This window comes from Salmo salar, chromosome ssa10 (assembly GCF_905237065.1).
Source record: "Salmo salar chromosome ssa10, Ssal_v3.1, whole genome shotgun sequence".
Taxonomy (NCBI): Eukaryota; Metazoa; Chordata; class Actinopteri; order Salmoniformes; family Salmonidae; genus Salmo; species Salmo salar.
This window is the reverse complement of record NC_059451.1, coordinates 12,206,169-12,221,112: the sequence shown is the minus strand read 5'-3', so window position 1 is coordinate 12,221,112 and position 14,944 is coordinate 12,206,169. Positions and strand designations below refer to the sequence as shown.

At 42.7% G+C, this 14,944-nt stretch overlaps 1 protein-coding gene across 1 annotated transcript; it reads left to right on the top strand.

Annotated features, from left to right (window-relative positions):
* Nucleotides 1–620: 620 nt before the first annotated feature.
* On the top strand, nt 621–13,328 carry LOC123724381 (leucine-rich repeat-containing protein 15). The gene is made up of 2 exons (XM_045687326.1): nt 621–952; nt 11,245–13,328. Exon 2 carries the CDS (start codon nt 11,253–11,255, stop codon nt 12,966–12,968), a length of 1,716 nt encoding a protein of 571 aa, XP_045543282.1. The 5' UTR covers nt 621–952; nt 11,245–11,252; the 3' UTR covers nt 12,969–13,328.
* Nucleotides 13,329–14,944: the final 1,616 nt, after the last annotated feature.

Here is a 14,944-nt window from a genome sequence, read left to right as displayed (position 1 = left end):
CAGATGGATTTCCCTTTTACAGCAACAGAGAGGAATGTTAATCCGAATAATAAATTAACAGACAACTTTTCTTTAGGTCTAATTGAGAGCAGATGATTGCCACTTTACCTCTACGGAGCTAAAATGGTTTTTTTTTCTGCAGAAGATTGAAGTTTCTTTGGAATCAGGGAATAGATGTGAATACCCCTGGCTGTCCATCATAAGTTAGTTATTATCTGAATGGTTTGATCCCTAGTGCTGTATGCCTCTGAGCCATGCATGAGAACCCCAGCCCCTCCCCTTCCACCTCCATGATCATGGCTGTTGGTCATCAGCGCATTGGGCAGCCCCTCCACCCCGACTAAAAGCCCACTGTCAGCATGTCAACGCCTAACACACACGCCGACTTACTCATGCACAACTACAAAGTCCCGTGCACACATACAGTATATCCCCCCTCCACTACATTCTCAACGATCGTATACGCAAATACTGTTGATTAACCCCCCCCCCCCACATGCATGTCACAATTCCACACATGGAGACATTCAAACACGCTCAAAGGGACGCACATTCATGCAAGTAGTCCTAAGCACAACCTCACACAAATCCAGTCCTTTTACAGAAAGGGTTGGGCTTTCCCCTCACACAATCCACCCACCATACTTCCCAAAAATGTGTGTGTATGTGAGAAAGAGAAACAGACAGAGCAAAAGGCGGTGCAAGCGAGCTTCAGTACACGACCTGAAAGTTTCAAGGGCACAGGGGGAAAAGATCGATTGAGGATGATGAACGTGATGACAAAGAGCTGGACAACGTGAGGATGTGTGGTTCTGGAAGAAACTGGAATCTCTAATTAATTCATATCTGACGTTTCTGAAGAGGGAGCACAGTGACAAGAGAGGATAAAAGATAGCAGACACTCCCCACCAACTCATTTCTCCGTTCACTCAACTGCCAAGTACTGTACAAGGTAAGCTCCGCTCTTCCATATAGCCTAAGCATCTTGTTTTACAATAGTTAGCAGGGCACTGGTTGACCTGGAGATTCCTAATCTTATTTATGCTGTTGAAATGGCTTTTTTGCTCATATGAGAAAGAGATGGTCAAAACTGTAATTATTATTAAAACAAATTGTTATTAAGTGAGGTCGTCTACTTTATTGTTAAGTTTTAATTGTCCAAGCAAGACAAAAACTAAAATGATTATAAAGTAGACAACTGTAGGAGCATGGTTTTTTGAAACTATGATTTAACCGTATTATCTGGTCTTACTGTGTGCAAATTATGTGGAGAACAGAAATGTGCTTTGAAGAGAGGTAAAACACTCCTCTTTCATCTCTTAACCAATTTTTTTCAGGATTCATTGCAAAAAATCATCTCATGTAATTTTATATGACCTTTTTTATATTGTTAGTCTATGCAATTCTCCTCATATACCCACCCTCTAATTTCCTGGATATATATTTTGTGACTGGCAAAGTGCTGATGCTTAAGTCCAGGAAATGGGGAGAGAAAAAAAAAAATCACAGCAATTAATGGTGAACTGGAAATGTTTTACAATGTAAAATGTTCCAGCCCAGTCCAGACTGTGGTTTGGTGAGACTGGGACTGATTATATCAGAGAGGAGACAGTTTAAATGTAAGCGGCCACTCAAATAGGGACCTTATGAATTTGTATTTTGCTGAGGAGTCAGAAGAGGCATGTTTGCCAATGGTGCTGTTCAGTCATATCGGCTATGTCTTCACTCCCAACAGCAATAGGATAACATTCAACTACAATTTCCTGAGAGGAAACATCTGAGTAAGTAACTATTCTGTAATTACAGTGCATTAGGAAAGTATTCAGACCCGTTGGCTTTTTCCACATTTTGTTATGTTAGCCTAACATGGATTAAATTGTTTTTCCCCCCTCATCAATCTACACACAATCCCCCATAATGACAAAAATAACATTTCTTTACAAATTTCCAAAAAACAACAAAAACGTAAATATTGCATTTACATAAGAATTGAGACCCTTTACTCAGTACATTGTTGAAGCACTTTTGGCAATGATTACAGCCTCGAGTCTTCTTAGGTATGACGCTACAACCTTGGCACACCTGTATTTGGGGAGTTTCTCCCATTCTTCTCTGCAGAACCTCTCAAGCTCTGTCAGGTTGGATGGGGAGCGTCACTGCAAAGCTATTTTCAGGTCTCTCCAGAGGATATTCGATCGGGTTCAAGTCCGGGCTCTGGCTGGGCCACTCAAGGACATTCAGAGACTTGTCCCGAAGCCACTCCTGCATTGTGTTGGCTGTGTGCTTAGGGTTGTTGTCCTGTTGGAAGGTGAACCTTTGCCCCAGTCTGAGGTCCTGAGCTCTCTGGAGCGGTTTTTAATCAAGGTTCTCTGTATTTTTCTCCGATCATCGTTCCCTAGATCCTGACTAGTCTCCCACTGAAAAACATACCCACAACATGATGCTGCCACCACCATGCTTCACCGTAGGGATGGTGTCAGGTTTCCTCCAGGTGTGACGCTTGGCATTCAGGCCAAAGAGTTCAATCTTGGTTTCATCAGACAAGAGAATCTTGTTTCTCATGGTCTGAGAGTGTCTTTAGGTGCCTTTTGGCAAATTCCCAGCAGGATGTAATGTGCCTTTTACTAATGAGTGGCTTCTGTCTAGCCAATCTACCATAAAGGCCTAATTGGTGGAGTGCTGCAGAGATGGTTGTCCTTCTGGAAGGTTATCCCATCTCCACAGAGGAACTCTGGAGCTCTTTCAGAGTGACCATCGGGTTCTTGGTCACCTCCCTGACCAAGGCTCTTCTACCTGATTGCTCAGTTTGGCCGGGCAGCCACCTCTAGGAAGAGTCTTGGTGGTTCCAAACTTCTTCCGGTTAAGAATGGAGGAGACCACTGTGTTCTTGGGGACCTTCAATGCTGCAGAAACATTTTGGTACCCTTCCCCAGATCTGTGCCTCGACACAATCCTGTCTCGGAGCTCTACGGACAATTCCTTCGACCTCATGGCTTGGTTTTTCCTCTGACATGCACTGTCAACTGTGGTACCTTTCATAGACAGGTGTGTGCCTTTCCAACTCATGTCTAATCAATTTAATTTACCACAGGTGGACACCAATGAAGTTGTAGAAACATCTCAAGGATGATGAATTGAAACAGGATGCACCTGAGCGCAATTTCAGGTCTCATAGCAAAGGGTCTGAATACTTATGTAAAGAAATAAATAATAATATAAATATATACATATACACACAGTTGAAATCAGAAGTTTTCATACACCTGAGCCAAATTCATTTCAACTCAGTTATTCACAATTTCTGACATTTAATCAGAGTAAGAATTCCCTGTCTTAGGTCACTTAGGATCACCACTTTATTTTAAGAATGTGAAATGTCAGAATAATAGTAGAGAGAATAATTTATTTCATATTTAATTTATTTCATTACATTCCCAGTGGATCAGAAGTTTACATACACTCAATTAGTATTTGGTAGTGTTGCCTTTAAATTGTTTAACTTGGGTCAAACGTTTCGGGTAGCCTTCCACAAGCTAGGTGAATTTTGGCCCATTCCTCCTGACAGAGCTGGTGTAACTGAGTCAGATTTGTATGCCTCCTTGCTCGCACATGCCTTTTCAGTTCTGCCCACAAATTTTCTATAGGATTGAGGTCAGGGCTTTGTGATGGCCACTCCAATACCTTGACTTTGTTGTCCTTAAACCATTTGCCACAACTTTGGAAGTATGCTTGGGGTCATTGTCCATTTGGAAGACCTATTTGCGACCAAGCTTTAACTTCCTGACTGATGTCTTGAGATGTTGCTTTAATATAGCCACGTAATTTTTCTGCCTCATGATTGCCTCATCTTGACCATGTTCTGTTATAATATCCACCCTGCACAGCCAGAAGAGGACTGGCCACCCCTCATAGCCTGGTTCCTCTCTAGGTTTCTTCCTAGGTTTTTGGCCTTTCTAGGGAGTTTTTCCTAGGGAGTTTTTCCTAGCCACCGTGCTTCTTTCACATGCTTTGCTTGCTGTTTGGGGTTTTAGGCTGGGTTTCTGTACAGCACTTTGAGATATCAGCTGATGTACGAAGGGCTATATAAAAAGAAATTTGATTTGATGATGCCATCTATTTTTTGAAGTGCACCAGTCCCTCCTGCAGCAAAGCACCCCCACAACATGATGCTGCCACCCCCGTGCTTCACGGTTGGGATGGTGTTCTTTGACTTGCAAGCCTCCCCCTTTTTCCTCCAAACATAACAATGGTCATTATGGCCAAACAGTTCTATTTTTGTTTCATCAGACCAGAGGACATTTCTCCAAAAAGTACGATCTTTGTCCCCATGTGCAGTTGCAAACCGTAGTCTGGCTTTTTTATGGCGGTTTTGGAGCCGTGGCTTCTTCGTTGCTGAGCGGCCTTTCAGGTTATGTCGATATAGGACAAATTTGACTGTGGATATAGATACTTTTGTACGTGTTTCCTCCAGCATCTTCACAAGGTCCTTTGCTGTTGTTCTGGGATTGACTTGCACTTTTTGCACCAAAGTACGTTAATATCTAGGAGACAGAACGCGTCTCCTTCCTGAGCGGTATGACGGCTGCGTGGTCCTATGGTATTTATACTTGCGTACTATTGTTTGTACAGATGAACGTGGTACTTTCAGGTCCTATGGTATTTATACTTGCGTACTATTATTTGTACAGATGAACGTGGTACTTTCAGGTCTACAATTTCTTTTCTGAGGTCTTGGCTGATTTCTTTTGATTTCCCCATGATGTCAGGCAAAGAGGCACTGAGTTTGAAGGTAAGCCTTGAAATACATCCACAGGTACACCTCCAATTGACTCAAAATGATGTCAATTAGCCCATCAGAAGCTTCTAAAGCCATGACATGATTTTCTGGAATTTTACAAGCTGTTTAAAGGCACAGTCAACTTAGTGTATGTAAACTTCTGACCCACTGGAATTGTGATACAGTGAATTATAAATTAATCTGGCAGTAAACAATTGTTGGAAAAATTACTTGTGTCATTCACAATGTAGATGTCCTAACCGACTTGCCAAAATGATAGTTTAACAAGAAATTTGTGGAGTGGTTGAAAAACGAGTTTTAACGACTCCAACATAAGTGTATGTAAACTTCCGACTTCAACTGTACAGTATATATACAGTCAAAAGCTTGGACACACCAACTCATTCAAGGGTTTTTCTTTATTTTTACTGTTTTCTACATTGTAGAATAATAGTGAAGACATCAAAATATATTATTTTTGAGATTCTTCAAAGGAGCCACCCTTTGCCTTGATGACAGCTTTGCACACTCTTGGCATTCCCTCAACCAGCTTCATGAGCTAGTCACCTGGAATGCATTTCAATAAAAAGGGGTGCCTTGTTAAAAGGTAATTTGTGGAATTTCTTTCCTTCTCAACGTGTTTTAGCCAATCAGTTGTGTTGTGACAAGGTAGGGGTGGTATACAGAAGATAGCCCTATTTGGTAAAATACAAATTCCATATGATGGCAAGAACAGCTTAAATAAGCAAAGAGAAACGACAGTCCATAATCTGCAACTTTGAAAGTTTGTTCATGTGCAGTCAAAAAACCATCAAGCGCTATGATGAAACTGTCTCATGAGGACCGCCACAGGAAAGGAAGACCCAGAGTTACCTCTGCTGCAGAAGATAAGTTCAGTAGAGTTAAATTTAACTCAGATTGCAGCCCAAATTTGTTCTGTATTTAACTAGGCAAGTTAGTTAAGAACAAATTCTTATTTACAATGACGGCCTACCAAAAGGCAAAAGGCCTCCTGCGGGGACGGGGGCCTGGGATTAAAAATACAATAGAAATATAGGACAAAACACACATCACAACAAGAGAGACAAAACAACACTATATAAAGAGAGACCGAAGACAATACAGCATGGTAGCAACACAACATAACAACAACATGGTAGCAACACAACATGGTAGCAGCACAAAACATGGTACAAACATTATTTGGCACAGACAACAGCACAAAAGGCAAGAAGGTAGAGACAACAATGCATCACAAAGCAGCCACAACTGTCAATAAGTGTCCATGATTGAGTGTTTGAATGAAGAAATAAATGCTTCACAGAGTTCATAAACTGTTCAGAAGAGACTGCTTGAATCAAGCCTTCATGGTTGAATTGCTGCAAAGAAACCACTACTAAAGGACACCAATAAGAAGAGGAGACTTGCTTGGGCCAAGAAACACGAGCAATAGACATTAGACCGGTGGAAATCTGTCCTTTTGTCTGATGAGTCCAAATGAGAGATTTTTGGTTCCAACCACCATATCTTTGTGAGACAGAGAAGGTGAACGGATGATCTCCGCATGTGTAGTTCCCACCATGAAGCATGGAGGAGGAGGTGTGATGGTGTGGGGGTGCTTTGCTGGTGACACTGTCGTTGATTTATTTAGAATTCAAGGCACACTTAACCAGCATGGCTACCACAGCATTCTGCAGCCATACGCCATCCCATCTGATTTGCGCTTAGTGGAACTATCATTTCTTTTTCAACAGGACAATGACTCAACACACCTCCAGGCTATGTAAGGGTTATTTGACCAAGAAGGAGAGTGATGGAGTGCTGCATCAGATGACCTGGCCTCCGCAATCACCCAACCTCAACCCAATTGAGATTGTTTGGGATGAGTTGGACAGCAGAGTGAAGGAAAAGCAGCCAACAAGTGCATATGTGGGAACTCCTGCAAGACTATTGGAAAAGCATTCCAGGTGAAGCTGGTTGAGAGAATGCCAAGAGTGTGCAAAGTTGTCATCAAGGCAAAAGGTGGCTACTTTGAAGAATCTCCAATATTTTATGATTTGTTTAACAGTTTTTTGGTTACTACATGATTCCATATGTGTCATTTCATAGTTTTGATGTCTTCACTATTATTATACAATGTGGAAAATAGTAAAAATAAAAGAAAAGCCCTTGAATGAGAAGGTATCCGAACTTTTGACTGGTACTGTATATTTGCAGAAATTTCTAAAAACCTGTTTTCGCTTTGTCATTATGGAGTACTGGGTGTAGATTGATGAGGGGGAAAAAACTATTTTAGAATAAAGCTGTAACATAACAAAATGTGGAAAAAGTCAAGGGGTCTGAATACTTTCCAAAAGCACTATATATTGCTGCTATAGTCAATACTGACCTATTTGGACTACCAATAACATTTTAAATGCGATGGTTGTCATGTATCCACAGGGGAGCAGCGTGTTGCACACACACCCACAGGTTGCTATGGTTATGATGAGCAACATACAACATAACGCAAAAATTATTCAAACCTAATCCAAATGGTATGATACCAATATTTTGATAAGAAACTGGAACTAGGCTATGTTGTTTCTACTTTATAGAGAGAAACTCAAAGCAAATAGGCTACATACTGACTGAACACAAAATCTACTGAAATGGGTAACATCTGGGAAACTCCAGGAATGGTTTTATGTTCCTACTTCTTTGATGTAAAAATAAAACCCAATTCCTCTGTGGCTGTGTTCAATGGAAGGACAAACACGCTGGTCTTTGAAACACTCCATCTGCACTTTAAAATAACATTCCACTGCCATTTGACTTTAATAACGGACCAGGGTCTATATGGAGAGAGAACCAAACCGACAATAATATTCGCAGAGCTCTGTTATATGCTGCTTCCTCTGCCATTACAAACAGTCCAAACAGTCCACAGTCCCAGAATGCTGCAGTCACCCTGTATGCTAATGCTGTGGCTATCCTCCTCCTAGAACACTTGTGGTGGTGAATTAAGTCACGCTTAAAAGTATTATATTTTATGTTGAATTTTGCACTTCTTATACTGGTACTTCGAAACTTTGATTCAATTACTACACTCTTACAGCGCCTTCAGAAAGGATTCACGCCTCTTGACTTATTCCACATTTTGTTGTTACAACCTGAATTCAAAATGGATTGAAAAAAAAAATAATGTTTCTCACCCATCCAAACACAATACCCCATAATGACAAAGTGAACATTTTGTTTTTATACGTTTTAGCTCATTTATTGAAAATGAAATACTCTACATGACCAAAAGTATGTGGACACCTGCTCGTCGAACATCTCATTCCAAAATCATGGGCATTAACATGGAGTTGGTCCCCCCTTTGCTGCTATAACAGTCTCCACTCTTCTGAGAAGGCTTTCCACTAGATGTTGGAACATTGCTGCGGGGACTTGTTTCCATTCAGCCACAAGAGCATTAGTGAGGTTAGCCACTGTTGTTGCGTTATTAGGTCTGCCTCGCAGTCGGCGTTCCAGTGAATCCCAAAGGTGTTCGATGGGGTTGAGGCCAGGGCTCTGTGCAGGCAAGTCAAGTTCTTCCACATCGATCTCGACAAACCATTTCTGTATGGACCTCGCTTTGTGCACAGGGGCATTGTCATGCTGAAACAGGAAAGAGCCTTCCCCAAACTGTTGCCACAAAGTTGGAAGCACAGAATAGTCTAGAATGTAATTGTATGCTGTAGCGTTAAGATTTCCCTTCACTGGAACTAAGGGGCCTAGTCGGAACTATGAAAAACAGCCCCAGACCATTATTCCTCCTCCACTAAACTTCACAGTTGCCACAATGCATTTGGGCAGGTAGCGTTCTCCTGGCATCTACCAAACCCAGATTCGTCCGTCGGACTGCCAGATGGTGAAGGGTGATTCATCACTCCAGAGAACGTGTTTTCACTGCTCCATAGTTGAATGGCAGCGAGCTTTACACCACTCCAGCCGATGCTTGGCTTTGCGCATGGTGATCTTAGGCTTGTGTGCGGCTGTTCGGCCATGGAAACCCATTTCATGAAGCTCCCAACAAACAGTTCTTGTGCTGATGCTGCTTCCAGAGGCAGTTTGGAATTCGAGTGTCGCAACTGAGGAGAGACAATTTTTACGTGCTACGCGCTTCAGCACTCAGATGTTGCCGTTCTTTGAGCAAATTCGTGGCTGAGCTGTTGTTGCTCCTAGACATTTCCATTTCACAATAACAGCACTTACCATTGACCGGAGCAGCTATAGCAGGGCAGAAATTTGACTAACTTACTAGTTGCAAAGCTGGCATCCTATGACGATGCTTCATTGAAAGTCACTCAGCTCTTCAGTAAGGCCATTCTACAGCCAATTTTTGTTTATGGAGATCACATGGCTGTGTGCTTGATTTTATACACCTGTCAGCAAGGGGTGTGGCTGAAATAGCCTAATCCACTAATTTGAAGTGGTGTCCACATACTTTTGTATATATAGTGTATCGAATTTACATAAATATTCACGCCACTGAGTCAATATATGACTCATAGTGATTAAGTCTCTAAGAGCTGTGCACACCTAGAATGTACAATATTTGCACATTATTCTTTAAAAAAAATTCAAGCTCTGTCAAGTTGGTTGTTGATTATTATATAGACAGGTCCCACAGTTGTTCGTATCATGTCCAATCAATTGAATTTACCACAGGTGGACTCCAATCAAGTTGTAGAAACATGTGAAGGATGATCAATGGAAATAGGATGCACCTGAGCTCCATTTTGGAGTCTCATAGAAAAGGTTCTTAAGTAAATAAGGTATTGCTGTTTGGTATTTTTTTTTTATTTGCCCAAAATTCTAAAAACCTGTTTTCGCTTTGTCATCAATGAGAATACAATAAATAAAAATTTGTTTGAATAAGGCTGTAATGTAACAAAATGTGGAAAAAGTTAAGGGGTCTGAAAACCTTCCAAAGGCACTGTATACTGTAATTGTATATGACGGTTACAGAGATGATGTAGTCATTCAAAAATATTGCACACAAAGTGAGTCCATGCAACTTATTATGTGATTTGTTAAACACATTTACTCATGAACTTATTTAGTCTTGCCATAACAAAGGAGTTGAATGCTTATTGACTCAAGACATTTCAGCTTTTCATTTTATATTAATTTGTAAACATTTGTAAAAATAATAATTCCACTTCGACATTATAGGGTATTTTGTGTTGGCCAGTGACACAAAATCTCAACTTAATCCATTTTAAATTCATGCTGTAACACAACAAATTGTGGAAAAATTCAAGGGGTGTGAATACTTTTTGAAGGCACTGTAGAAAAAAGGGTTCCAAAATGCTTCTGCAGCTGTCCCCATAGAATAACTGTTTTTGGTTCCAGGTAGAACCCTTTTTGGTTCCAGGGAAAACTATTATGGGTTCCATGTAGAACCCTCTGTGGAAAGGCTTCTACGTGGAACCAAAATGGTTCTACCTGGAACCAAAAGGGTTATACCTGGAACCAAAAGGGGTTCTTGAAAGGGTTATCTTATGGGGACAGCCGAAGAAGCCTTTTTGGTTCTAGATAGCACCTTTTTTTGTAAGAGAGTAAGTGTGTCATAAGTGCACAGGTTTTTTCTCACAATACTTGGTTATTTCACCTTCCTTCAGCTTACTTGAAGTATTTACTGTGAGTAGCTCTGGATAGGAGTGTTTGCTAAACTGACAAAAAAATATATTTGTAAAAAATGTAGGCTGTAGCCTTCCATGCCAGACCTTTAAGCTGGTGTTAGGCTGGTGAACTAGTACATCTGTTCAGATTGTACTGAGTGTAGGAATAATTTGGTAAGAATGACAGGTGAGAAATTAGTTTTTCTAACTTTAGACTCTGGGAATTTCCTAGAATTAGCCTAGCCATTGTGGATCCAATCAAAGAAAAAAAAATCACATGAAAACAAAAACATCACATTCTGGCAGTATTTTCGGTTTACCCTCATTTGAACAGAAAGTTGTTCATTTTTGCTACTATTAAGTTAACCGTCCCATTAAGCCATTAACTTAACGATTAAGTACTATTAAGTCAACAGATGGACTGATTCCAGTACTTAACGGGAGATGCTAAATGTAGCCTATTTAATGGTCTATTTAGCTCGCACCCTCGCATGCGTGTTATATCCACATGATCCCAATTTAACAAGACACAATTTAAAGAATTTGTGTTATATATTTTTAACCTCACTTGAATTGTATTTATTAGGACTTATTTTAATGTGGATTTTTTTTATGCAGTGTCGCACATATTGCTTTATAAACTTGACATGTTGTTTGGGTGTGCATGGCATCGAATAAATCTACCCAATGGGCACTGACGTGAATTCAACGTCTATTCCAGGTTGGTTTAATGTAATTTCATTGAAATGACGTGGAAACAATGTTGATTCAACCAGTTTGTGCCCAGTGGGTAACCACTCTTTTGATCTTTTCTAGGAGCATCAATGGATCTGCCAATCGACCTCCTCATCTTTCTCCTCCTCCTTGCCATCAGTGGAGTTCTTGGAGCGTGCCCAGATGGATGCCAGTGCAAAGACAACAAAATCCTTTGCCATGGCAGGTCAATCACAGAGTTTCCCTCCTCAGTGCCTGGTTCCACTACCACCTTCTACATCTCCAACACCAACATCACCGCTCTCAAACCTGATGACTTGGCTGGTTTTGCCGAGGCCCTTGGCATCTTTGTCGTCAAAGACACTGGGATCAGAGAAGTATTCCCTGGCACCTTTGACCTCACCCGTAACTTGGGTGCCCTGGGCTTCACCGGCACTGAGCTGAATGACCTGCCTGAGGCCTTGTTTGTAAATCTGGTGAAGCTGGAATCTCTGACTCTGAGCGGCAACAAGCTCCTGGTGCTTCGCCCCGCCTGGCTTTACTCCCTCGCTGCTCTGAGGACCCTGGACTTCAGCAAGAACCTCATCACGTCTGTACCAGAGAAGGCCTTTCGCTCTGTCACTCAGCTGGAGCATCTCACCCTGGCCAGGAACGGCATCAACCAACTCTACAGGGACACCTTCAGGGGCCTGAGCAAGATCAAATCCCTGCGTCTGAACCGGAACGCTCTTAGGGCGATCCCTGCTGGAGCGTTTGATGACCTGGTAAGCCTGGAGGAGCTCTCTCTACAGGATAATGCCATCACTCATCTCCCCGCTAACCTGTTCTCCCAGCTGCAGAGCCTAAAGAAGCTTTATCTCTCCAGCAACCGGCTGACTTCCCTCCCAGAGGGGATTCTCCTCAACCTCCCTAACCTGGCCCAGATCTCACTGTATGAGAACGAGCTCCAGAGTCTGTCCCCAGGAGTGTTCGGCCCCATGGCCGTGAGGGAGCTGTGGCTGTATGACAACCGGCTGACCCACCTGGAGGAACACACCTTCAGCAACCTGACCCAGCTGCGTCTGCTGGTACTGAGCCGGAACCAGATCAGCTCTGTGTCTCCCGGGGCCTTCAGTGGGCTGGCAGAGCTGGGGGAAGTGTCCCTACACACCAACCTCCTCACCAGCCTGCAGGAAGGCACCTTCCAGGGGCTGCATAAGCTGGTAAACATCTCCCTGGAGAACAACTACATCCACTCCCTTCCTGCCAGGCTTCTCCATGGCCACTCCCACCTTGGCCAACTGGACCTCCACAACAACTCCCTCCTCAACCTGCCCTCAGAGCTCCTCAGCACCCTCACGGTGGCCAATGAGGTGCTGCTCGCTGAAAATCCCTGGAAGTGTGACCAGGACATCGTGCCACTGCGGGACTGGCTGACACGGAACCCCACCAAGGCTAACCTCAGTACTGTGGTGTGCCTCACGCCCTCTGTCTTAAGCGGTGACAGCATAGCCGAACTGACTGACGAGGAGCTGATGCTGTCCACTCCGACCGCCGTCCCTGATACCACCCCGACAGAGAAGAGAAGGAAGCCCCACACCCCCGCTCCCAAGAGGAGCACCCCCTCCCCTGCTGCAGAGGCCACGCCCACCCAGGAGCAGGGGGAGGACACCAGCAGTGGGCAGGGGAACGGAGAGGGCGTGTCCAGGAATACGCAGATCATTATCATCGCGGTGGTCTGCACCGCCATCATCACCAGTCTCATCGTCTGCTGCGTCTGCTGGAGGAGGAACAACAGAGGCAGCCGCAACCTTGGCCGCAGGAACAAAAACAATTCGGTCATCTAGACTGGCCCAGAGGCCTGAGAACCACATAGGAGGTGTACTGTACAGTTATGCTGAGCATGCCAGAGCAAACATCCTGATGCAGTTGCTCCCAAACATCTTAGCACAGGAACCCATCGTGTCTCTATCATGTCTCTTCAAGAACTCATGACCAAGGACAGACTAGCTGGGGCCTGAGCCTTGGGGAACTCTACTTTGATCGAATAAGTTATTCTGATTGGGATCCCATAATATTAGAATTAAGCCATTTTGCAAGTCCCTCTTCAGCAAGCTTTCTGAGGTTTGAACGATATTTAGCACAAATAACCAAAAAGAACATCTCATAAACCAACAATAATCATCTGGAAATTGCATGGATGATATGCACAAAATGCCATTCATCTTTTTTTTGATACTGGTAAAAAAGTTGAACATATACAATTGAAGTCGGAAGTCACCATACACGTGGGTTGGAGTCATTAACACTCGTTTTTCAACCACTCCACAAATTTCTATTTAACAAGCTATAGTTTTGGCAAGTCGGTTAGGACATCTATCACAATTCCAGTGGGTCAGAAGTTTACATACACTAAGTTGACTGTGCCTTTAAACAGCTTGGAAAATTCCAGAAAATCATGTCATGGCTTTAGAAGCTTCTGATAGGCTAATTGACATCATTTGAGTCAATTGGAGGTGTACCTGTGGATGTATTTCAAGGCCTACCTTCAAACTCAGTGCCTCTTTGCTCAACATCATGGGGAAATCAAAAGAAATCAGCCATTTTTTAGACCTCCACAAGTCTGGTTCATCCTTGGGAGCAATTTCCAAACGCCTGAAGGTATCACGTTCATCTGTACAAACAATAGTACGCAAGTATAAACACCATAGGACCATGCAGCCGTGATAACGCTCAGAAAGGAGACACGTTCTGTCTCCTAGAGATGAACGTACTTTGGTGTGAAAAGTGCAAATCAATCCTAGAACAACAGCAAAGGACCCTGTGAAGATGCTGGAGGAAACAGGTACAAAACTATCTATATCCACAGTGAAACGAGTCCTATATCGACATAACCTGAAAGGCCGCTCAGCAACGAAGAAGCCACTGCTCCAAAACCGCCATAAAAAAGCCAGACTACGGTTTGCATCTGCACATGGGGACAAAGATCGTACTTTTTGGAGAAATTTCCTCTGGTCTGATGAAACAAAAATAGGACTGTTTGGCCATAATGACCATCGTTATGTTTGGAGGAAAAGGGGGAGGCTTGCAAGCCGAAGAACACCATCCCAACCGTGAAGCACGGGGGTGGCAGCATCATGTTGTGGGGGTGCTTTGCTGCAGGAGGGATGGTGCACTTCACAAAATAGATGGCATCATGAGGGAGGAAAATTATGTGGATATATTGAAGCAACATCTCAAGACATCAGTCAGGAAGTTAAATCTTGGTCGCAAATGGGTCTTTCAAATGGACAATGACCCCAAGCATACTTCCAAAGTTGTGGCAAATGGTTTAAGGACAACAAAGTCAAGGTATTGGAGTGGCCATCTCAAAGCCCTGACCTCGATCCTATAGAAAACTTGTGGGCAGAACTGAAAAAGCGTGTGAGAGCAAGCCTGACTCAGTTACACTAGCTCTGTCAGGAGGAATGGGCCAAAATTCACCCAACTTATTGTGGGAAGCTTGTAGAAGGCTACCCGAAATGTTTGACCCAAGTTAAACAATTTAAAGGCAATGCTACCAAATACTAATTGAGTGTATGTAAACTTCTGACCCACTGGGAATGTGGTGAAAGAAATAAAAGCTGAAATAAATCTTTCTCTCTACTATTATTCTGACATTTCACATTCTTAAAATAAAGTGGTGATCCTAACTGACCTAAAACAGGGAATTTTTGCTTGGATTAAATGTCAGGAATTGTGAAAAACTGAGTTTAAATATATTTGGCTAAGGTGTATGTAAACTTCCGACTTCAACTGTATACTGAACAAATGTAATGTTCAG